General features: G+C 43.3%; 1 protein-coding gene across 4 annotated transcripts in view; it reads left to right on the top strand.

Annotated features, from left to right (window-relative positions):
- The window catches only part of CD226 (CD226 molecule), a 112,910-nt gene that overhangs the window by 25,002 nt on the left and 61,958 nt on the right, over positions 1-25,950 (top strand). Inside the window, exons 4-6 of one of the 4 annotated variants that reach the window (XM_086683203.1) lie at positions 6,490-6,705; positions 12,383-12,454; positions 12,766-13,104. In XM_086683203.1, coding sequence (XP_086539329.1) covers positions 12,409-12,454; positions 12,766-13,104 — 385 coding nt within the window. In that variant the 5' untranslated portion in view covers positions 6,490-6,705; positions 12,383-12,408. Of the gene's footprint in view, positions 1-3,855; positions 6,706-12,382; positions 12,455-12,765; positions 13,105-25,950 lie in introns of those variants that run through there. The other 3 variants (XM_086683204.1, XM_086683205.1, XM_086683206.1) reach the window with 3 other exon arrangements.

Here is a 25,950-nt window from a genome sequence, read left to right as displayed (position 1 = left end):
GCAAATTGATCAGGGTTCTTAGTTGTAAGAACTTAGTTGTAAGTTCCCCAAGGACTTCCTTCTAAGTTGAGAAGGAAGCAACTTACTGAAAGGGTAGAGGACTCAGAGCAGGCTGCAGAATGAATGGGGGGGGGGGAGAAGCTTGCTGAGCGCCCCTGGGCTTACCACACTTCCTCCAGGGCCACCCACCAGACCTGGTGAGCACCTCCATCCCTGCAGCAGATGCTTGGGCTGGGGCCCTGTTCCCTGCTAGTGTGCACACCAGCACACCTGCTCCACTGTGTGCAGCTGGCTCTGGATTGGTGGGGCCCCGAGCCTGCAGACCTCGGGCCAGAATGGACTTCGTAGCCCTGGTGCTTGCTTTCTTTTTTTTTTTTTTTTTTCCAACGTTTATTTATTTTTGGGACAGAGGGAGACAGAGCATGAACGGGGGAGGGGCAGAGAGAGAGGGAGACACAGAATCGGAAACAGGCTCCAGGCTCCGAGCCATCAGCCCAGAGCCCGACGCGGGGCTCGAACTCACGGGCCGCGAGATTGTGACCTGGCTGAAGTCGGACGCTTAACCGACTGCGCCACCCAGGCGCCCCACCCTGGTGCTTTCTTGTTGCAACTCCCCAGGCTTCAGACTGGAATTCTTTTTATTTTTATTTTTTGAGAGAGAGAGAGAGAGAGAAATTGTATGCGCACACGCACACATGTGCACACAGATGCATGCGCACAAGCAGGGGAAGAACAAAGGGAGAGAGAGAGAGAAAGGGAGAATCCCAAGTAGGCTTCATGCACAGCCCCAAACGAGTAGGAAGAAACCATAGGGCTCGAACCCATGAACTGTGAGATCATGACCTGAGCAGAAATCAAGAGTCCCATGGTTAGCTGACTGAGCCACCCAGGTGCTCCAAATTTGAGTTCTTAGGGTATAAATGTAGTTGGCAGAGCGTAGGTCCTACACCCAGATGCAAGCAGTAGGCCTCTCAAGCGGGTGTATACAGGTTGTGCAGCCCAGGGAAAGACCAAAGTCTACAAGGAGCTGACTTCAGCTTTTCCCACTGGTAAGTCAGTTTCTCTAACACCATCTGGTAGACAATCCATTCTTTCTCTGATGAGCTGAAATGTCGTCGTTATCGTATGCTGAAAACCTGTACTTCTTTTTTTAACCTGCAATTAACTCCGGGTTTATAAGAAAGAGGCTGACAGCATGACTTACAGAGCAACCGTTCACTCTCTGTTCATTGCTGAAAAATCTTTTGCCATCTGACCTAATTACACTTTACTTAATGCAACTTTAATTAATTATGAGAAAACATTTTTACACATACATGAAATATCTACACAATCCTCATCAACTAGAACACTGGGTGACATAGGAAATTAGATGTTAATGTTGAAAAGAAGGTAAAACATTCACAGGAGACAAAGCCAATTTAAGGAAGAGAGTCTGTTATATTCTGTAATTATTTGAAGCATCCAACAGAGTGAGGCTTCTTCTTTTCCATAAGTATGTACGGGCCTCTTCCTTTGCTTGGTAGTACTCTCGATATTCTTCCTGAATGAGGCTTCTTCTGGCTTCTTGGGCAAGCTGACTTTCTGCCACAGATATAATTACTTCTTTCACTAGCTCACTCTTTAGCAGGAGAGAATTCAGATGAAAAAGTTCTGTATTTGTGGTATGTATGATTTCCTGCTTCCTATTTCAAGCCTGATTGTATTAGACTGGCAACGTGGTTTCTACAGATAGTCTTCCTGTAATGTGGCCAAATACAAGAACGTAACAGATTCCCTCCTGTCCTGTAGAGGTAAACTTGTTTTGAAATCGTTGAAGGGATCCTGGTTTCCATTCAGATCGGCCATCTGGGCCACATAAGGTCACTAAGCCGTATTTATTTTTTAGGTCAGCAACACCTTTAATTCCTAACATTTGTATAAATGCAAGCATGCCATTTGTTCTAGTTGAATAAGTACCAACATTCTCCAGTGACAGGGTCTTTGGCTAGAGGTGCTCAGTGGGATGCCTTGCAGAGTGTTGTGTTTCTGGGTTTGTTAGTGGCATCTCCCTAATTCCCAGAATCTATGTTGGTGAACACATTTTCCTTATTTTCCATTTTCTTATGGTTTAACGTGGCTGCCATTTACGATCATGGCAATAATGTCTTCTTATTGGAGAAGTAAAGTGGGGAGATTTTCCAATGTGTAGACCACGATGAACTCACGGCCCACAGGTGATTAATCCACTGGAGAAATACAGGGTGTTAGAGGCGGTGTGGAGGAGGGTGTTGGCCCAACAAGGCCCCAAGAGGAAAATTCTCTCAGATTTTCTTAGCTTCCCAGCATTTGGCCAGGACCATGCATTCAGCCACTGTTTCATGGCATCAGTGTTCTTCATTCGTCTAGTCACATTTGAATCTCTACCCCTGAAAATCTGTCATTCTTTGGGTCTGCTTTCGAACTATCAATTCTTATAGGATAAAACACTTTGTTTTAACATTGTAAGCTTTATCATACATTTTAATACCTGGTATGCAAAGTGCCTTGCTTCATTTTTCTTATTGCTAAAAATGCAATTTGCTCTTATGCATTTAAAGCTTTTGCTCATCAAGATCACCTTTATTCTGTGAACACTCATACACACAGACCATGCTAGATGCTGAGGAAAAGCACCTCACTGCCTCCATGGCCTCCACAATCTCTTGTAGAGTGGGGTCAGCAAGAACCTCATGAAGTCTTTCACAGACTGACCTACTCAGAGATGGAAGAGATTAGAAAACTTCAGGTTAATTAACATTGTTTTTTCAATGTGTTTTCCCCAAATTGGATCTCGTTATACAGGAACATAATATATTATCTTTTATTCAAGACTTATGTCACTTCATTAGATATGATATATAGATTTTGTATAATTGCTACGTGTTCTTGAGGCACATATATATATATATATATATATATGTACATATACATATGTACATATACATGTATATGTATACATGTGTGTATACATACACATATATGTACATATATGTGTACTTTTTGCTAGACAAAATAAAGCTGTTGAGTCTTATGAAACGATTTTGCTAGACCCTTTATTTATTGTTTTATCAGTTTTTATTTGATTATTTTGTATTCTCTAGGTTGACCATCTACAAGTAATAATAAAGTCAAAATAATTCCTCAGTATTTACAATTCTTATTCTTTTTTTTCAACCTATAATATCAGTTGGAACTTCCAGGACAATGTTAGATATTGGCAGTGACGGTGGTCACTCTTGTTGTACTTAGGAATTGAACTGAGCTGCTTCTAGGGTTTTACCATCAACTCTGGCATTAGTTTCTAACAAGTTTTCCTTATTATGCTAATTAAATTCTAAAACTGCTCTGAGTTTTGCTTTGTTTTGTTTTGTTTTTAATCAGGAAAGGATATTTAAAGCTATCAAGCACCTTTTGGCATTTGCTGGATTAAGTTATATTTTCTTATGTTAATCATAATTGCCATTTGTTTATTGAGAACCCAAGACATTGGTCTGTAGTATCTCTTGCTTCCTCATGGTGCTTTTAACTCATTCTTCTCTTCCCTGTATTTCCTAGACACTGCTAGCTCCTTCTAGAGGCTGGGCTGGATTCAGGTTCAGTTGCTTTGGTGAGACATCTTTTCAGGTGGTGCTGTTTTCTTCTTGCTTTATCCCCAAATCCCCTGCTATCTATCTGGTTATACCACTTTGGTGAGGTTAGGGTTGATCAGGTATTATTAATCAGCAGTATATTTTACTATAAAAAGTTCCCATTAACTTTTCACCCAATGGCTTTAGTATCCAGTAACAATTGTCGCAATCTATTATTTTAATAGGAGTGACAAAATAGCAATTAAAAATAATATCTATTATTGTTTTTTCCACTTAGTAGCTGACATTTTTCTATAAAAAGAAACTTAGGTCGCCCTGAAATGCAATTTGTGCAGGAAAAGAAGGATAAACGCTTGCTTTTCCCTTTACTTACCATGTGTTAGAATAATGAGTTGGCGCCCTGGTGACCTCAGACAGGCAGGAGGTAGTTCATGTAATACTCCATCCAGTGATGTGATGACTTTAGCTGTGTTTCCTATTTCTGTCAACAAATGGTAATGTTAAAGAGTATTTTTACTCTTAAACTGTTGAAAGCTCCTTAATAAGGGTCACTAGAAAACACTGCAGGGAGGAATTTTGTTCATCTCTGTGAGCGGTAGATAATCTTCATTCTGTCCCACAAATTTGCCCTGTCTTCACCTCCATTTGTTCTCCTGGTTGGAACACTTAGGACAGCTGTTCTCTGGAGGTGTAAGCAGTTTCGTTTGTCCAAGGATGTTTTTATTGCTTATTTTGGGATTCATTGTTGATCATGTGGTCTTTTAACATCTCCCCTAATTGCTCAGTAAGATTATGTAGCTTCACGTCAAGGAGGGCAATATTGCATTTCTGGTGCCAAGATACTGGGATGCCTATATACCCCAGGAGCAGATACAAGGCTAATTCTTAGGTTCTTTATATTACAAAATTCCAAGAGCCCCAAGAAGGATAAAGAAACCAGAAGTGATGGACCCTACAGAGAAACAAGAAAAGCTGCCTCCATTTTTACTTTCTTAATAATAGCAGTAACTTTATGATGGGATATGGGTGAAAGTGAGGATGATGATGGTGATAATGATGCTGGTGATGATGATGGTGTGTGCGTGTTTGCACGTGGGTGATGAATTAGGAAGTAATTATAAAAGATAGAGAAATTTAGGAAAAGTACCTAGCCTGTATAAATCTGGATTTATATGTCTGGGTGTAGGCGAAACCAATTTTCAAGCCCATACGTGTAAGTGGCGTCCAATGTTGCAGTGAGCTCTGACATTCGGTGTGATGTGAATCATTTGGATAGACAGTGACTGTTTTAGCTGATATGTTTGAGGTTCCGTTCAGGGCCCATTGAATCATTTTGAGAAAGAGTTGGCCCCAGTCAGGAACATTTATCTTTGAGTTTGTCCTGCGAACATCTTTGTGCCCTTTGGATCAAGGCTTCTTTTTGTCTTATTAATTGGAGAAATAGATGAGGCAAAAGAAAAGACCACACACTGGAAACAGGATGGCTTCTGGATTGTGATCAGTGTAGAGACCACGTACTATGAAATTTCATAGGTAGAGTCAATTGCTTCACCTGCTTTCAACAAATATTGATCTAACAGATATGTGCCAGGCACCATGCAAGGCTCAATGCTTAGGCTCAACAACACCTCATCCTCAACTTGAAGGGCCTTATTAGGCTCTCAGAAGAAATGCAGCAAATAAATGGACAGTTACAAAGGATGTGATGAGTGCTTCAGTAAGGATTATCTGTGAACTCACAGAAGGAAGACTTACCCCGGCATGGGCAACCCCGTAAGGGATGTCTGATCTGAGGCCTCCCTGTGGGAGGGGGTAAGCGAAGTCAAAGCAAAGGTACCCCATGTGCAAAGCCCCTGCCCTGTCAGAAGGTGTTCCCCAAAATGTACGATACTAGGTGGGTCTGGAGTGGAGGATGGGGGTGAGTGAAGTGTAAGACATGAGGTTGGAAAGATGATAGAGATCAATCTTATCCAGCCTGGTAAGTCAGTAAGAAGTTTGGATATTCTTTTGAGGATGGTGAGGTATCCAAGAGAGTGACACGAGTCGGGTGTTTTAGAGGGATCCGTCTGTCCCACAGTACACGCTCAAAAATCATTTGTGCAATGACAGGCAGCTGTATTTTCTTCTTCCATGCTTTCAGACATGCGTGTGGTCCACAGAAGAGGCCAGCCCTGCATGTGTGATGCACAGGGAGACGTGCGGGGCTGGCTGGCCCCCAGGAGTGCCTTTTCCTCCGCAGACGCCAGCCTCCCTGCCCAGTATTTCTGGGAATTACACGAACTCCAGTCCAACCACAGTCCCTCGTGGTGGTTTAACCAACAGGAAATCTCCATCACTTAGCAAATCAGAAGAGCAAATAAAACTCACCCCCTTTCCCTCTGGAACAACTTAGAACCAACTGCATTTTGAAGACAGAGAAGCTGTTAAACTTGCAGGAAGAGTTGTTAGCAAATGCCAACTTGTGCGGTTTCTGTGTCAGAGTGGGAGATTCAAACACAAAACCAAAAAGAGTATATCTAGAAGGTAGGATGGAAACACACCTAGATAGGGGCAGCGATAAGAAGCCTCCTGCACTTCAGAGGCTTCTGAATATGAAGTGCTTTGATTGGCAGGAAAACAAATGGGGAAGAAAAGGCAAAGTAATTAACTGAAAGCTTTCGTGTGTAGTTTCAGGTTAGAACAGAGGATGAGAAACACATCGTTCCCCACGGTAGCATTTTAGGGGGGTGGGGAGGAGAAGGACAGAACTCCACCCGAGTGTGGAGTCAACCTGAGGAGCTGCAATGGTAAAGATGCTTCTGGAAGCAGGTGCACTTCTTGGCTAGTTTTAATCCTTCAAAAAGCACTGCTTGGTGAGATAATTAATGCTTTGCTTCAGCCGCACCTGAAGGAACTTTGGCGGAGAGAAGAGACCAAGAGCTCTGGGCCCAGGGACAGAGCCCCAGCTGTTTCTCCAGTGCCCACCACGCGAGGAGAGCAGCAGACTGCCAGTGGAGAGCAGGGGCGAGGCAAGGAGGGCACGACGAACAGGAAGCCCTTAACCAGAGACACATCGGGAAAGGACAGTTAGAGCGAGCAGAACTCCCATCTCAAGGTAAGTAACCTCCTAGAAACAAGAGTCGCTGTGGCCGAGTTCACACTTTCAAGGTTAATCTTGTGCAGCGGAAGGGAGGCCGTGGGTGACATGATGTAAGTAGCTTCGGCAGGAAAGGAGCTACGGAAAAAGCTGTAATTGGCTGGATGGCTGATGCTCCATGAACCTGTAAATTCAATGATGGGCACAGTGCAGGACGAGGGTGTCATTGAGGTCCTTTCTCTCAGTGTGTTTCTAGAAGAATTGTATTTGGAGTAGGTTCTGATAGCATGGTTCTTGAGAATCAGCAAATTGAGCTCCTTTTACCAATGTCTGCACCATTGGGCTTAACCTTCCTTCCTTCAAGCAAGACTAAGCAAGGATGAACTTAAGCAATCAATGCTGCTCTCTAAGTATTTATTACCCTCGGTAGGGGTTGGTGAACTTGTTCCGTCAAGGGTCACATAGTTACTATTTTCAGCTTTGTAGGCCACGTGGTCTCTTTGCAGCTACTCATCAGAGCGCAAAAACGGCCATGGACGATGTGTAAGCAAGTGAGCAAGGCCAAGTCCAACCAGACAGTAGGCTGGACTCAGCCCCTGAGCCATAGTCGGCAGAACCCTGCCCTGGAGGGTCTCTACTGAAGGCAACCTGAGGTCTCTGCTTTGAATGGAAGTGAGTCCTTAACAGACAGTCCCTCGACAGTGACTAACTCCTGGGGCGGCTCTGTGACTTGCCGAAGTCCTAAGGGCATGGTGGGCTGAGGAAGCCATGTGTCCCTTGTTGGAAAGATTCTCTTACAGAGACGCTTTGAGGCAGGGAGCGGAGCCCTAGACTATAACACTCCTGTCGAAATCTTGTCGGCACTCTGGGCCTCCCGACAACAAGAACATCCCAACATCTCAGCCAGAGACGCACAAACCTCACATCTGGGAACAAAAGGGAGGGAACAAAGGACCCCACATGCTCAAAAACTCTTCTGAGCCTCAGTCCCTTCTTCTCAAAGTCTGGCACAGGCTTTGTGTTGGGCAGACCCCTTGCTCTCCAGCATTGTCAGTAGGTGTCCAAGCAAGTGTGGAACGACAGCAGAGGGGAGCGGCTTCCCCGCCACCCACGTCAGGTGTTCCTGCAGGAGATGGGGTGGGTTACCTGCGTGGGGAGTTGAGGAGAGACTAGAATCCTCCCAACGATCAGAAAAGGCACAGACGTCGGCGAAAGCAGAACATACTGCAGATGGCGGAAGCAACGAGGCTGCGGAGACAGAGAAGCATCTGCCCGTGTCGACAGCCTGAGAGAAGGAAACCACATTATCTGAAGGTGGTCACCCCGCCCGGGTCACCCAGGAGCATGCAGTGGAAGGCGGACTTGTGAGATGAACTCACACTTATGTGGTTAGCTGGGACATGTGCGACAGGGGAGGAATCTGGTAATATTTTGATTAATGACTTCCTTGAGGATGAAGCTCTTTTATACAGAACAGCTCTATTAGAAAGAAAACCTCAAGCCAAAATTCCTTCATAAATCATGCAAAAAATGGCTCGCTACACCACAAAAATAGCTCAAGCACAGTCTCTATTTGTCTTTGGTTAGATGCTGATGAATAGGGCTCGTCCTTAGCCAGCTTGTAACGGCCGAACTCGGCCACAGGTCTTTCTGCGCCTTTCATTCGGATCCGTAGCCTCTGGGCCCCCCGACTTTAGTCACCTCAGAGTGCAAGCGCCCGTCCGCTCTCTCCGCCTCTTGACCAAGTTGGCTTTGGACGCCTTGGGAACGAAGGGGTTACTGCAGGCTATTGTCAGTTCATCCCCCTTTTCTCCTAATGCTCCCAAAGCCCTGATTCTTTGCTGCCGGGGCGCAGGGGGTGGGTGGGGGTGGAATTCACTGAGGGTTGTAGGAGCCCGTGAGGGTGGATGATGCTATGTTACATCTAATGTCTCGTAGGATCCCTGGTCAGTAGGTTGTTGCACACATCTGCTGTGTCCCTTTGTCCCTCTTATCTCTCTACCTGCTCCTGTACTAACCTTACCCAATCCTGACCACACACACACCATGTATGTATGTGTATATGTATCTAGATAGCATTAATACAAATAATGTTTTGACATTTGGTTAATAAGCACTTAGTGATTCCTTACATCATAAATCACGTATCTGACAACTGGACTGCATTCTGTATCATCTATTTCCACCTGTTGGAAAGTTGTGGCACAGGTGTGCGACAGGGCTCTATTCTCAGCATGTCCCGTGAGGCTCAGTGTGCGTTTGTGGCCCAGGGTGGTTGAGGGGCCACGTGATATCAATGAATGCAAGGCCAACAGCAAAATGTGGTGGTTTCTGTAACTGCAAAGACCTGAGGTGAATCTGGATTCTTGCTGTTCTTATTGAAGTGAAATCCGTACAACATAAAATTTAAGGGCACAATTGAGTGGCATTTAGTACATTCACCATGTGCTGCAAATACAGTCTTTATCAAGTTCTAACACATTTTTATCATCCCTGAAGAAAACCCCATACCTTACGCTGTCACTCCCCATTTCCTCTCTTTTAAGCCCCAGACAATCATCAATCTGGTTTCTTTCTTTACAAATCTACCTATTCTGGGTATTTTATATAAATGTAATCTTATAATTTGAGCCTCTTTGTATCTGCCTTCTTTCACTTAGCATGATGTTCTCAAGGTTCATTCATGTCACAACAGGAGTCAGTATTTCATTCCTTTTCATGACTGGGTAATATTCCATTGTGTGGATATACCACAATTAGCTTATCCATTCTTCTGTTGAGGGACATTTGGGTCGTTTCCACTTTCCGGCTTTTGTGAATAGAGTTGCTATGAAGTTTGGTGTACAAGTATTTGAGTACTTGTTTTCTGTTTTTTGGGGGGCATAAACCCAGGCGTGAAATTGCTGGGTTGTACGGTTATTGTGTTTTAACTTTTTGAGGAACAGCCAAACTGTTTTCCATGGCAGCTGCGCCATTTTACATGCCTACCAGCTGTGCACAGGGAACTCACAGCTCTACATCCTTGTCGACACTATTATTTTCCTTAGTTTTGATTATAACCATCCTAGTGGGTGGAATGTGGTATCTCTGCGGTTTTCATCTGCATTTTTCTAATGATTTGTGACGCTGAGCATCTTTTCATGTGTTTGTCGTCCGCTTCTGTATCCTCTTTGGAGAAATGTGTATTCAAGTTTTTGCCTGTTCTTAAGTTGGGTTCTTTGTCTTTTTGTTGTTGAGTTGTAAGAGTCTTTTATATATTCTGGATCCTAGACCCTCATCAGAAGTATGATTTGCAGAATTTTTTTCCCATTCTTTAGGTTGTCTTTTCACGTTATTAATAGTAAGAGATACTAAGTATTTTGAACGGGATAGACCATGCAGTGTCTGTCGCGAGATCATTCTAGGTACTGTGTGTGTGTGTGTGAAGGGACACAGGTCTGTGGCAGCACTTGGTGGGTGCAAGAGGGGAGCAGTTAGGAGGACACTTTCTTGAGGGCTTCGGGAATTCTCGGGACTGGGTCTAACTTAGGTTTTATAGCTTTATTTTCTGTCAGTACCTATCAAGAGGAAGTTCTGTAATTAATATTTGATAGATGGAATTAATTTTCTTGACTCAGATATAAATCCTCAATGCTCTTGCCATCTCAATCCATTCTCCACAGGCATCCGGGCTATCTTTCAAAAATGCAAAACTGTCCACATCACTTCCCTCTACGAGATATTTAGTGACTCTGTGTTGCTGTCAGAGTTGTGATTATTTATGCCTTAGACATGCGTCCCAGGGACTGTGCTTGGTGCTGGAGTTACAGATGTAAGCTGGATGCCATGGCTTCTGATGGCCTCCTCCCTGGGTGTCCAAGATACGTTCAATCTAGACCTGACATAGTTTTTGTCCCTTTCCCACCCCCTAGACCACAGTCACACCATTTCCTGAAAATGTCCTATGTTGTCACACCTTTATCTCCTTCTCCTCTTTCTCTACTTGTAAAGTGTGAGGTTGGAAAGCCCAGAACTGGTGCTTTTTTTTTTTTTTTTTTCCTATGAAACCTTTCTGAATCTATTAGAATGAATTGTTCCCTCTCTGGGCTGTCATAAAACTTGTTCAAATTTGACTTCTATAGAATTATCAGGTTTTATTATAATAGACTACCTCTGCAATCTGTCTGAGCCAATATATTACTGTGTGACTTGAGGGCAGACACTAAGTCTTTCTCATACTTGCATTTCCAGGGTCTAAGCAGGGTACCTGTCACAGCTCACTAATATTTTGGACAGATTGGTTTCTCTTTTTTTTAATTACTTGCAAAACAGAGATACCTCATCTGACTTCATCACACAGCTGTTATGGGTGCAAATAATACCGTAGATGTGAAAGGTTTTGGGAAATAGAACGCTATGTAAATATAAGGTGGCAGTACACAGTACTATATGTATTCAGCAGAGTTTTGTGCTGCTGATTTCTTGCTTCTTGAAAAAGTTCCCACGTGAGATACTCATGCTGAGCAGTGGACACCTACTGATAGACTTTGGGACTGAATCCAGAGGTTCAGAGTTGACCTTAGGCAACATGGTCTTTAGTGATTCATGCTCCCCCTTCTTGCCAATTCTTACCCACCTTCTATTTTGACCCTCATCAGGGGCCAAATGCATTCATATAATTCCTCTCATTATAGAGGCAATAATGCATTTTTTTTTTTTTGATACTGACATGGTGATAGGTTCCTAACAAGTTCTTAAGAAACCAAACTGATATTTTACATGAAAGGGAAGGGAACAATGATGAACTTATAAACTCAATCACATTTTGATATTGTACAGAATTCTTTAAGATGTAACCCTTGGGGAAAACTTGGATCCCCAAGTCAAGCCTACCTGCATCCTCTCTGTACTATCTTTGCAAATTACTGTGACTCTATAACGATTTGAAAATAAAAAGTTAAAAAAAACACCCACAGTGGTAGATTTGTGTCTCTCCTGAGCCACGATACTTTTGTATCTTTAGGGCCTTCCGTGGTCCCTTCGTCACCTCCAAAGCAAATGCCCGAGGTCAAAGAAGAGGTAGAAGTGAAGGGAAGGCCAAACCCAGCAGCAGTCCACACAGGTGGAGCCTTCTAGCCTCTGGAGCCCGAGGCCCCTCCCCCTGCCCTCAGTCTCTGCTCCAATGTCAAGTTCTCAGTAAAGACTTCCTGGGCCTTCCTGTCTAAAAGGGTAACACTCCCACTCGCCTTGCCTTATCCCCACTTTCCTGCTTTGTTTTCCCTCATGCACTCGCCACCTATAACTTACATATTCTACTTTTTTATTTCAGTTTCTGTCTCCTCCCACTAGAATGTAAGTTCCATGATGGCAAGGACTTTTTTTTTTTTTTTTTTTTTTTTAATTTACTGTTGTATCCTTATTGCCTAGAGCAGAGTTTGGCAAAGAGAAAGCCCTCAGCCACTCTCTGATTTGTTCAATGAATGAATCTTTGTAGAAATTAAAAGCTTGAAAATAAGCTATTTCCCCGAGAGAGAAGTGATTCAAATCTGCTCATCCCTTGTGCGAGAGCAAACCTGACTTTGAAGCTAAGACCTTTTTCCTGTGTTACACTTCAGAAAAAGAAGACACTAGTGATAATATCTGAGAGGAAGGAAGCAGTGTATCGTGCTGGGCCTCTGCATGTAACATTATAAAAATTGTCTTTTTTTTTTAATAGACCAGTCTCCCAAACGGTTTCCAGAGATGGATTATCTTGCTTTCTTCTTGGCTATTGTTCACATATACAGAGGTAAAGATAATGTCTTCATTTAAAAAATTTACTTCTTTTTTAGTCTTATTAGCATGACATGTTTAGAATTTATAATGCTCTTTATTCGGCTCAGATAATTTCTCACTTGGTTCAGGAAACCTACAAGTTACAAATACCTCTTATCAGTGGTGGAAACCTTTTTAGACTAAGTTAGAAACTGTTAGCCTTTAGAAACTGTTAGCCATTTGCTATCTTGCTAGGTCTTAGAAAGCGTAGAATAAGCTTTAGGGATCTATTTGGTGTTTTAATCATCAAGCCTAACTGAATAAATGTGATGTTGTGTGTTTCAGCTCTATGTGAAGAGATGTTCTGGGACACGACTGTTAAACTGGCTGAGAATATGAGTCTAGAATGCGTGTACTCATCACTGGACACCTTAACCCAGATGGAGTGGTTCAAGATCAATACCACGGACAGAGAGTCCATAGCCATATTCAGCCCTGCCTATGGTGTGATTATAAGGACACCCTATGCTGATAGGGTTTACTTCTTAAATTCTACCATGGCTCCTAATGATATGACCCTGACCTTCCATAATGTCTCTGAGGCTGATGTTGGCTACTACTCCTGTTTACTTCATACTTTCCCATATGGCCATTGGGAAAAGGTGATCCGGGTGGTTGCATCAGGTAAGTGGGCATTTTATTTACCCGTTTACCCATCTACAGCATTTGATTCCTAAAGCCCAAGTAGAAGCTATGAAATGCTTTATCATGTTTTCATGGTATTTTCCAATTTCACTTCTAGATCATATGATATCGTTGCTCTAAAGAAATTCTGTGAATTAATTTCATCTTTGTTCATGTGCTATCATTTCTGAGTAGAATAAAACCTCACAGATTTGGGTGTATTCGGGGAAAAGCTCAGGTTTTGTACTGTCTCAGCCATGACTCAAGCCTAGATTTAACTGATGTTGGCAATGTTTGGGTTCAGCAGCCGGGCACCTCCCCTTCTGCACTTCTTTCCAGCAATGGGATGCGGCTTCCTTCCACCAGGCACTCCGAGCTGGCTTCAAACCCTTTCTGTAACACCAAATCTAGACTTGTTAGTGAATCTGAGCAGAGTTCATACGCTGGTGTCATTTTGAGCTTCATGCAAATTCCACAAGAGAGGACCCGTCAGAAATTGTGAAGTGTCATTTCAGAAAGAATTGATCGATCTCTTGGATATTTTCTGCTGTGTCTGTCAGGGTCTGTGGCTTGGTGCGTGGTGAGTTGATCCTTCGAGTAATAGCCACATGGATTGGGTGTGCTATATGAGAAAAACGTGGGTTTCATAGCCTTTGCTTTCTCTATGACCTTATGTTAGCTGTTCGATCCCTCTGACTCTCAGGCTTCTGAATAGCAAACTGAGTTACTAATACCATTCTCTTTGTTGAATGCCTTAGAGTTCATATGGTTAAAGAACTTGGCCTATGGTAGTCAGGGAATGGTAAGTATTATTATTGTAACTATGATTATTTCCTGTGTTTTTGATACAAAATAACTATGAAATTTTCAGATGCCAGCAATAGTCTAGGGAAGGAAATAGTTTGGAACTGTGTGTTTCTTGTCTGGGGTCTCTAAAATTATATCCCAAGTGGACATTCAGCAGAACACATTATGTGACATCTGCTAGAGTGCTTTCTTTTTAAGGGATGCATATTACAAAAGAACAATTTATGATATTGTGTAAGGGATAGCAAATGGTCGGAAGGTAAGAAAATTTCCCATGTGATAGTTTTTTTTCTCTGTAGCTGTAGCTAAGCTTAAAAATGGTTTTGTGTGCACGAGTGAAGCTTACAGAGTGTCTATTAGCAAAATCTCTTTAGTGAAAGACTTGCCACTGAAGTCATTTGCTTAGCAGTCAGGTGTGAAGTCCTGCCGGCCAGTTTTTAGTGCATCCACCACTTTTGATTAGCCGTGCAATGAGAGAGTTGGAGTAGCTCTACTCTTAAAGGAAAGGGAGCTACTGGGTACCCGGCTGGAGCCACCGAGGCCAGAACGAGATGGGATCCCCCCCACCCTGCGTGTGGCAAGCTTTTGCAGTTCGGGTCCCAGATCAGGTATTCCAATTTCTGTCAAGGAATAATCAATGCAAAACAGGTAGACTAGAGGCCCCCCGGGTGGCTCAGTCGGTTAAGTGTCTGACTTCGGCTCAGGTCGTGATCTCAGGGTTTGTGAGTTCGAGCCCCACATTGGGCTCACTGCTGTCAGCACAGAGCCTGCTTCGGATCCTCTGTCTCTCCCTCTCTCTCTCTGCCCCTCCCCTGCTCTCTCTCTCTCTCTCTCTCTCTCTCTCGCTCTCAAAAGTAAATAAACATTAAAGAAGAAAAAGGTAGAACAATGGTCACCAAGCACGGGGAGGTGGGGAAATACGGAGCAGTTGTCAGAGGATACAAAGTTGCAGGTACGTAGGACAACTCCACCTAGAGACCTAAGGTGCCCATGAAGATGGCAGTTAATAATATTGGACTGAATACTGGACATTTCCTAAGACAGTAGATTTCAGGTGCTCTCACCACAGAAAATGGTAACTGTGTGAGAAGATACGTAAATTACTTTGATTATAGCAGTCGTTGCATGCTGTTCATAGATGTTCATCCAATCACTGTGTCGCGTGCCTTAAATATACAGAATAGTAATTTGAAAAGAAAAACACCAACAGCCAGTTTGGCCTCTTCTGAAAGTTGAGGACAGAGGCTAGAGCTCAGATGTGGAGAACTAAGTTGTGATTGCCAGACCAAGATAGGGTTTTCAGTGTCCGTCATGTGTGAACAGTTTTGGCAATACTTTCCCACTTTTATCATCCAGATCGCTCCTGTTATTTTTGCGAGGTTAGGAAAAGACAGGTCTTTGCCTTCTCGGGCTTTTTCAAACATAATGCTAGGATTCTCAGTCAATCACTGGTGAAAGAAAGGAGTGCCCACCTATCCACCTGGTTGAATTCTTCATGATGGTTTCCTTTTTTTTTTTTTTTTTAATGTTTATTTATTTTGAGAGAGAGACAGGGAGGGAGAGAGAGAATGAGAGAGAATGAGGGATAGAGAGAGAGAGAGAGAGAGAAGCACAAGCAGGGGAAGGGCAGAGAGAGAGAGAGAATCCCGAGCAGGCCATCAGCATGGAGCTCAACACGGGGCTTGAACTCATGAATCATGAGATTCATGACCTAAGCTGAAATCAAGAGTCGGACCCTTAACCGACTGAGCCACCCAGGCGTCCCTTCATTTTTTTTAAACTAAAAATGATAGTGAATTTAAAAAATATAGTAGCCGTATTTCAAAGTTAAACTTATATATACTTAAAGTCTTCCGTGTGTGTTTTATTAACATCATATCAGGACCTACAAGTATTGCACGCATGTGTAATATAAAGAGAGAGTTGATGATCTACCTAACAATACAAGGTTGGACTTGGAATCCAGAAATCCCAATTTGTATAATAGGTTGTAAGAACTTCAAAAGGATAAAAGAATTGAACCACATGCTTTCTTTAAAAAAAAATTTTTTTTTAATGTTTGTCTATTTTTGAGAGAGACAGACAGAGTGCAGCAGGGAAGGGGCAGAGAGAGAGGGAGACACAGAACTGGAAGCAGGCTCCAGGCTCTGAGCTGTCAGCACAGAGCCCAACGCGGGGCTCGAACTCACAAGCTTTGATATCATGACCTGAGCGGAAGTCAGATGCCTAACCAACCAACTGAGCCACCCAGGCGCCCCGAACCACATGCTTTGTGTATATACTAATTTCTTCTCTTTGCTGATCGCTTGCTGTCTGTGAGGAATTTGGCCGATATCTTCTCATTTAACCCCACTGCACACTTGGATGTGGACATAACCTTGATTTTACAGGCGAGGACTTGAAAGGTGGTGAGGTCTAATATCTGCCCAACTTCTCAGACTTTGTAGTGTCCCACTGGATAAAGTTGTAGTGAGAGGACAGAAGATGATGGTTTGGGGGGTCATGGAGCCCTCTGGGCCCTCCAATGAGGAGACATCAACCATGGTACATGCTTGCTGCCCCAGCCCCCACCTGGGGCTTTCAGCCCAGAGCTGAAGAGCAAATTGGACATCTTATCTGGATAAGTGGTACTGTTAATGCCAATTTGTGTTAAAATGTGTGTTAACTTCACAACCAGCATTTCCCAACTGGTAACCGACTTAGAGAATTTAATGGTAAGAATGGCTGTATTTATTTTACTGCTTCAAGGGAAAAGATGCTGAGGCAGCTGGGAAGGAAACCTTTCGAAGGCATCCCTTTCATAGCAGAGTTGGTGGTGGAGGTGAGATCAAGCAGAAAATCGCTGCACGCCGTGTGTCTCTGGCCTTGCTGGTCCATTCAAGAGAATGTAGTTACATTTATGGAAATGCCCCCCCCCCCGAAAGGGTGGTCCTCCCCCAGTACTCCACCACCTAACTTGCATTGGGTGCCTCCTGGGTAGAAAGCAAATGCCCTCTGCTTTAATGCTCATGAGACACCATGGCAGAGGTCGTGTGTTCCCGTCATGCAGCCGGAGAAAGTGTGGCTCCGGGTCACTCACCACCTCGAGGTTGCTGAGCATCAGGTGGAAGCAGCTGATGTCTGTGAGGTGCCAGGAATGAGATGAAAAGGAGCTGGAGTCCAGCAGGGTGATGAGGAGGCTCAAGAATCAAGTGCCGGGCCCTGACGACTTGGAAGGATTTTTTGTAAGAGAGAGAGACGGGTGAGGGAAGGAGGAAAAATGGAGAGGGGGGTATCTTAGGAGTACTGACAGCACGGAGATGGTGCCAGGGGAGTTGAACACCCAGGTAGGAAGAAGGCAGGCACCTGTTTGACCAAGTACAGAGCCCCAGCGGGAGGTGGCTCCCGCCCTGGGCTGGCCACCCCTCACTGCTAAGAGGAAGAAACAGGGATGCCCGCACCAGCAAAGGGGCTCAGCGCATGATGCGCTGGGGTCCCAAGTAAGGTTTTGTCCCATAGGTTCTAAGTTGAAAAAGAGACTTGAAGCCCCCGGAGCAGCAGAATGTCAGGCAGAGCCCAGGAAGTTTGGTCAGCCCAGGTCTTGCTGTGCCTAATGGAGTCTGAACTTCATTCTGTAATGTAGACCATGGGAAGCTACTGAACCTTTTTCACAGGGAGACACATAATAAACCAGTTCTTTTTTTTTTCACCACCTGCAAGATTAAGTTAGTTGTAGCTTCTAGGAGGGGAGGAGTGTAAGGTCAGGTGAACAGGTAGTATTCTACTGATCGGAACACTTATCCATTGCCCGTAGGAGTGTAGATTAGTATATCTATTGTGTTATGAGTGTTGCTAATATTCAGGTTCTCCTGAGAAACAGAACCGACAGGATGCGCATGTAGATAGAGATTTTTTGACATGGAATTGGCTGCTGTGATTATGGAGACTGGCAAGACGGAGCCCTCAGGGTGGGCCAGCAGGCTGGGGCACCAGGAGAGAGAATGGTATGGATGAAGTCAGAAGGCAGTCTGCTGGAGATTTCCCTCTTACCTGGGGAAGTGAGTCTTTATGTTCTATTCAGGCCTTCAACTGATTGGATGATGCCCACCCACATTATAAAAGGGAATCTGTTTACTCAGAGTTCACCAATTTAAACGTTAATCTCATCCCCAAACACCCTACAAATTAACGCATGAAATTTACTATCACATCTACTTCAGAAAATGATACAGCATTAGCTAAAGATTCCCATGTCCTATGATCTGATAATTTCACTCTGTTAGATGTCCTACGGATTGCCCACATACAGGAGAGATGCCTGCAATGTTTGTAGTGGCAGTGATTGTAATAGCAAGAAAAGTGCATGATCACTATACTAAACTCACCAACGGAGATGAATCTTGGGAATATCTTGTTGAAAAAACAAGCAAGTAACAGCAAGTTACATAAGATACAATTTCTTTCCTGTAAAGTTTAGAAACATGCAAAAATGAACAAAATGTTACTTACAGATATAAACATGCAGATATAAACATGCATCCTCATGCTGTGAGGAAAAGCAGAAGTCAAAAACATGGACAGCAAGGGGCAGAACTGGTAAGGGCCACACAGGTCTTCAAAATTCAGAGTTAAGAGGTTTTTCTTACACAGGTGTTTTATTTCGCACTTCTCTCAAAAAATTTTTTGGAAATTTCTTTATATCTATTGAATTTCTAATATAAACAGTAGAAAAGGATGCGACTGCAATTTTTGAACAGTTCAAAGATAATTAAGGTACGGAGGAGACCCTCATTCTGATTTGGTATGGAGGTCAGGAAGAGGGAAAACAATGTTTCCAAATTTTTATGATTGAGGGACTGAAAAATAATCATGTCTTTAAAAAGATGGGGAATTAGGAGACCGACTTTGCTTGGAAGAGGGGGAAAAGGTCTGGTTTCAGATGCACAGAGTTGTAAAGTAGGCTGTGACCAGCTAACAGTTGAAATCATGGAATGGCAAGCCAGAAGGAAGCTTCGGATTGAAAATGCCGATTTTGGAGTCATTTGGATGCTTAGCCGGCACATGTGAAGAAGACGGTGACTGAAGCAAGTGCTAATGGTTGCCATGGCTTTCAGGGCTGACTACGTTGAAGTGAGGGGAAGCATTCATGCTAAGAATAGAGCGGCCATGGGGAGAGGAAGGAAAGGAGGGGCAGGGAGAAGGGAGATGCCAGGTAGGTGCATTATTGTGCAAGCACAGCACAGGTTTAACTGCCTTCGTTCGCATTTATAGGCGGGGTTCATTTTCTAGCGCTTAGCGTTGGCCGTATCCCCTGGTTTTCGCTCTGACTTCCCACGCTCCAGCCCCTATCTCAACTTGGGCACAGTGATGTGCCTTACTCTCTCCTTTTAAGGGTTACATTTTTTCCTGGGCTATGGAGACTCCCTGTGTGTCGCCCACGCTGTCTTCAAAGGCTCTGTCTCTGCTCCCTTCAAGGCCAGGTGTCCACTCAGGACCTCGAAGCGGACAGAACAGCCACACTTGTCTTGCATTCTCACATAATGTTTCGGCTAGCGGCGCTAGAGGGGAGAAGGGGCTCTTTTAATACTGGGGACCCCAGAACCCATGGCAGTACCAAGAAATTCCTAATGTGAGGGATTCTAAAGACTGTGCCAGCCTCTATTCCGATTGGCCTTAGGCCGACCCAGAATCATCATCAATATATCTTTCCTCTGGCTACTTGTCTGTTTTCTAACGTTGGGGTGATGTCAGGATTTAATTTTATTTACAGCTGGAAAGGGGAAGTGTCCCAGACTTGGCTTGTGTGAATGTGTGTGCTGACTTGTGGGACTGAGTTTATTTATTCTTTAGCTCACACATCAAGTCTTTATTGAGAACCTACCATACTCGTGTTAATGTCTGTGGTTTAGAAGCTAGAAAGACATGGAACTTAGCTCTAAGTAGTATGCAGAGTACTAGGGGAGATAAAAGCTATGTTTGGCAAATTAAAGAGTGAGTGCCAATGTAGTTCAGAAGATAGAATTTACTTTTTTGCCAGGAAATTCAGGATAGAGTCCCTGAAAAGGGAGCTTCTGAAGTTAACCTTGAAGGAGTTAAGTTAGAATATTTGAACATGGAGGTAGGAGGAATAACATTTCAGGAAAACTGTTTTAAATATTATCTACAAAATAGATATCTTTGGCTCTACTTTGACTACTTTGCAAGGTAGTTTTCATTTTCTGAAAAAGACTCTAACAGCAACACCAGCAACAATAACAGTAACAGCCAAACCTTTCAAATTGAGCCAACATGATCGACTCTGATCAATAATTAGCACAGCTTATTCTGATTTACAATTTGTGGCTTGGTTTATTTCCACATGTTGACTTAATGCGTCGAAAGGCTTAGGAACCTACATATATGATGCAATTATATTTTATAGCCTATCCTAAGATATTTGCACACTTGGATTTCAGCTTTGGTTTTATCGATCCCAAATTCAGGAGGCAGGAAGAAAATGTATGAAAGCAGCACTACCTTGTTTATTAGTGACAGGTGCAGAGTGGTAGAGGGAAGGCTTGGTCTGAAGGTTACTTTTGCTTGTCAAAGAAGGTTCCAGACAGGGCTGAGCAGGCCACGGGAGGAGAGGCTTTCTTGCTCTCCTGTGACAAGGGTCACCAGTGCTTGCCAGCATGTTTTGTCCTAGAGTGGACTGTGAATTCTCCCAGAGAGCTTTGCCCATCAAATGCATGTCTATCACTTTGAAGCTGGTGGTTTTGTTTTGTTTTTTTAATGGGATAGAGAAATTAAAAAAAAAAGTTTCAAATCTACTCCTTAAAGAATTAAGACATGAAGTCTCTCTTAAGGTCCATTCTTACAAGCTCAGAAATAAATTATCGAAGTTTTCTTGGATACATGTACACACACACACACACACACACACACACACATAGGGAATAAAAAATGTTTCTATAAACTGTTACATTTCAGCAGTTTTTCACTTAGGAAAGAAAAAAAAAATTCAATAGTACCTGTAAGAAATAGTCAACTGATGAAACAGAAACATTTTAAAGGCTTAGAAATCTCCCTCCTTAATAAAATAAAATAAAATAAAATAAAATAAAATAAAATAAAACAGAACATAGAGAAAGAGATGATAAAGAACATTTTTAAGACTTGCAAAAGCAAGTTATGGTCGCTGTACTTCTCAAGGATGAAATTAATGGGAATCTGAAAGTGGAATACTTACCGGAACCCATGCCGACGTTGTTTTTGTTGATTTTCTTTCCATTTGTTAAGCCAGGGAAGACCATGCTTGGGAGCACATATCACCATCCGATGCAACTTGGGCTTCTGGGGAAAAGCTCTGTATCAAAAATCAAAAACAGAGGGGTGGGGGGAAAGGTAAGGTGGAAGAAAAACCAAACCCTGAAAACAAGACAATGCTGGATTGATAAACAATTAGATTTGGCAATTGAATGGCTGAAAAAGTGTAAGATACAGGCCCAGGCGCACATTTGGGGTTTGTGAGAACACTGTCTTCTGTTTGTCCATCTCAACGCACAGGCCTCTCTCCTCCTCTGCCCAGTCTTTTAATTTTATTTTTATCTTAGAGAGAGAGTGAGAGCATGCGAGAGAGCACACGAGTGAGGGAGAAGGGCAGAGAGAAGGGGGAAGGGAGAGAGAATCGCCAGCAAGGCTTCATGCTCAGTACAGAGCCTGACACGGCGCTCGATCCCATGACCCTGGGATCATGACCTGAGCCAAAAATCAAGAGTCGGCACTCAACCGGCTGAGCCACGCGGGTGCCCCTGTATGCCCGGTCTTTGACACGTGTCCTCTGTAGCAACATCCAGAAGAAAACTTTTACTTTAGGCGTACTGGAAAATGTACTCAGGCAATCCAGAGCAGGGGAGTGAAACTGGCTGTGATCTTTGCAGCTGTTTATGACATCAACTCCACCCTTCTTTGGGTAGATATTTTTATTTCCAAGATGACCGTAGGGCAGGGGCGGGTATTTGGCTGAACTGCCTGAAGGGAATGAGCTACAGCTGAAGTTTAGGAACAACTTTGCCCCGCGGCTCTCGAAGACTTTATTAGTGGAGGTGGAGGTTGTTTAGGGCTCTGGTTCCCTTTCTTTAACTTCCAGCGATCTGGACAGCTCTCCCCTGTCTACCACCACTGCTGGCTCCCCAGCACCCAAGGCGGTACCACTGCAGTATCTGGACCGCGTTTCCTCTTCAGAGTGGGTGCCGGTGGGTGTGGGTGCCGGCGTCGGGCGGGGACTGTGGTTCATGTGTGAGTAAGAGCTCTCCAAGTAACTGGAACACTCTCAGCCCACACATGTCGGTCGAGACTCGTCCCCTGCCCTGAACCATCTCAGCTTCTGTATTCTTTCTTAAAATTCCTCTCATCGAAGTTTGAAGGCCATAGAAATCAAGCCTTGTTGTCCAGCACTTTCTCCCCGAAACTTCTCTAGGATTAGCGGGTTTGTGTCAGTGAACCTTCCAAGAGACCTTACAGGAATTTGCCCGTTGACAGATCACAGTACGTGCTGACTGAGAGGAAAATGATATTTTTGCATCTCGTAAGATAAAAATGTTGGATTTTTAGATATTTAAAAACAAAACAAAAAGAAAAGGGGTCCGGGAAGAGGAAGAAGACTAAAACTCTGAGCTGAGCAGAGGCTTGGGGGTTCCTCTGTCTTTCCCTGTGAGCGAATGCTAACCTGTGCCAGGTTTTTTTTGTTTTGTTTTGTTTTGTTGGGTTTTTTTTGAGCATTGAGAAAAGAACACTGGGTTTCCAAGCTATGCTCTCTGTTGCAGGTTTTTGTTTTTGTTTGGTTTTATAGGATTGGAGGTTGCAGGCAGGATGGCTTTTCCTTTCCTACGAGAAAATTTGTGAAGACGTTTAAGGTTTTGAAACCATTAAGAATTTTAAGACTATCAAGTCGATCCTTCAGGGATCAGTGCAAAATTACTCCCCCAGGCAATATCTCTTCCACTTACCCACCATAGTTTTAATTAAATAACTCAGCTGATGGGGCTTTTGGCACTTCCCATGAGAGATCATTCACATTCCAATAAATCACTGTGAGAAAATTTCCCATGACTTCAGCTATTTAACCAACTCACATTTTCAAAAGCAGTCTTCTTCACAATGTGCCCAGAGAGAAAGGCCCCTGTCCCATTGAAGATTCTTACAAAAAGCTTTCTAAGGATGGAGCTCTGATATGTAATATTCACATTTAATAGTGCTGTAAATAGCTCACATGCGTCATACCTGCTGATTTTAGTTGGATGATGATTGTGGCCAATACGAATGAAGTCTGGGCATGAGTTCTGTGAGCATTTATGTGCACCACTTAGCTGGGAGAATACTTAAGAAACGTAATGTTCTCATTTCAGCAGACCAGCTCTTAAGAACACGTTTGTCCCCTTTCTTGGCAGGCAACATGAAATGCTGCATGCTACCAACACTGACATCTCCAGAATAGTTTAGGGAAGGAGTGTGTGTGTGTGTGTGTGTGTGTGTGTGTGTGTGTGTTCTTTGGTATAGGACAGTTTCCTTCCTGGCATATAAAGAACCCAAACCTTCAGAAAGTTTTAGGTCATCCACTTAATTCATTCCACTAATGGATAGAGTACATTTACTTCTTTTTAAACTGGATGCTACAATTGGAAGCATATCATTTTTAATCTGAAGAATAGCCAAGGAATTCAACTAGTATCTCTGAGACAGAGCTTGGGGACATTAGAGTGTGCCCCAGATGAGACCATTATGTCTGTCCCATTGGCTTATGACATCATAGGTCTCAAAATATCTCTTTATGGTATTACAAGAAACACAGTTGCTCATGTAAATAAGTAAATAAAGAACATTTATTTAACAGTTAAATACTATGTTACTTCTATTTTTCTTAAATCCTAGAAATGGTTCCTAAAAGAATAAACATTAAATGAGATGGAAAAATTTATAGTCGCTGGCATTGTGTTTGAGTTGATACAGTTTTTGAATTTTTATTCTTAACACCAATCTGACTTACGTTTTCAGTGAAAATAGCAGAGTTGAAGCAAAATTTGTTGCTCATATGATACTTTGAGATATTAAAATCTCTGTTATTGGATGAATATTTGATGATGGTAATTTTAAAAATTGTGTAAACCCTTTCTAAATCTATTAAATAGAGATTTACTGTATGCTATGAGGAGAAGAAATGAGTAAGGTCTTTGTTTTCGAGACACTTATAATCTAACAGGGGATGTATGTATATACATTATGGTGGCTCAGTCACCCTAATGCAATGTGGAACTTGTTAAGTGGCATAGAACAATATTTAGGGAGTTGAGAGGTGGCAGAGATGACTGCCAGTTTAGGGGTACCATGAAAGCATCCGCACCAGACTGGAAATCCAGGTATGATTCTAGAAGGATAATGTACCATAAAAATCATCACATAATGAAAATGGTCTTTGCATTTGGAGCATATGAAAAATGCTTTTGGCCACAGGCTTAGGGCAAGGAAAGTTCAGGTTTTGGACTTCACTTGGTGGCTAGTAAAGTTTTCAAGTAGTGGAAGGCATATGTCAGTCATGATTGCAGTCATGATTTGGAACCATTACTCTAGCAACTGCATATGGGATGATTTAGAGGCAGGAAAAAAAGCAAAAGGAAAGACTAGAAAATAGGCAAGACAGAGAGAAAGGGATCCTGCAGTCCTGACATAAAGCAGGGGCACCACCAGCAGTGTATGGCCAACCAATGAAATCTTCACAACCACCCCCACCCCCATGCGTCAAGTTCCATCTTCCCATGGCCTGTCTCTTTCATTCAATAAATATTTATTGAATGTCCACTATGGGCTGTGTGGGATTGAGGGGACATGGGGGAATGTTCTAGTCTCTGAAATCAAGGCTCATGTAGAATGCCACGTGATGCTTCCTACAAGGCAGGTGCATAGGACAGGTGTTGGTGATGTCAGGATGGTGGTGGAGCTGGTATGTGTGTGTTAGAAGATGGCAGTTGACAGGGAAAGGGGGTCCTTCAGGAAGCTTCAGAGGGCAAAAGATGCTTCAGCTTACTCACGAGGGAAGATGAGAAACTTCTAGGTTGATGAATGGTTGTGCTGTTAGCAGGGTGACATTCTTGCTTGAGGGAAACCATGCTAATGACTCAAAAAAAAGTGAGACTGGTGTGCTAGGGAACTGCAGGATGCTGAGTAAAATGGGTGTGTAAATTCGTTGAAATGGGCAGTGGAGCCAGGTGGTGAGTTAGGAGGGGCAGATAGCAGAGACAGAGAATTTGATGTATGATCAGCAAGGGCTCCAGATTGTGGCTGACTTGGAATTATATTTGCCTAACAAAACCTCATTATTATTTAGGATACATTTTCCTTGAAGTGGGGTTGGGGTGAGAGCTAAAGTCCCCTAGTTGCGTTTTGATGTCACTACTGCCACCATTTTAAGGTGTTTTGACTTTATTCTTTAGGTAATGGGGAGCCATTAGGTGAATGGTTTGCAATCTAGCAAGAGAACTCCAGAGGATTCTAAAGGGGGACTGGAAGCAAGGCAAAAGAGAGGAGAGACTAGTAGGGAGGCTGTTATGGGCTGAGCTGTGTCCCCCCAGATTCATATGTTGAAGTCCAGACTCTCTGTGCCTCAGAATGTGACTATATTTGGAAATGGGGTCTTCAAAGAGGTAACTGAATTAAAATGAGGTCATTAGAATGGGTCCCAACCTAATGTGACTGGTATCCTTGGAAGGAGAGAAGATTAGGAGACAGACACACCCAGAGGCAAGAGCATGTGAAGACACAGGGAGAAAAGGGCCATCTGCAGGCAAGGAGAGCAGCCTCACGGAATCAACCCTGCCAACATCTTGGTCTTGGACTTCCAGATGTATGTTGCTGAAGCCCCCCAGTCTGTGAGCAAACAAATACAGAGGCCGTAGTAATAGGTCAGACCAGAGAGGAAGAGGAATTCAACTAAGGCAGTGGTATTGGGGACGAAGCAGAGAGGGGATATATTCTTCCAAGGCATTTTTCATTAGTCTCATTGACCCCCTCCCAAAGATTCAGAATTTA

Source organism: Puma concolor, chromosome D3, assembly GCF_028749965.1.
Source record: "Puma concolor isolate L17-30 chromosome D3, mPumCon1.1.hap2, whole genome shotgun sequence".
Lineage (NCBI taxonomy): Eukaryota > Metazoa > Chordata > Mammalia > Carnivora > Felidae > Puma > Puma concolor.
Note: the sequence above shows the minus strand (reverse complement) of the source record. Positions and strands in the feature narration are given on the sequence as shown.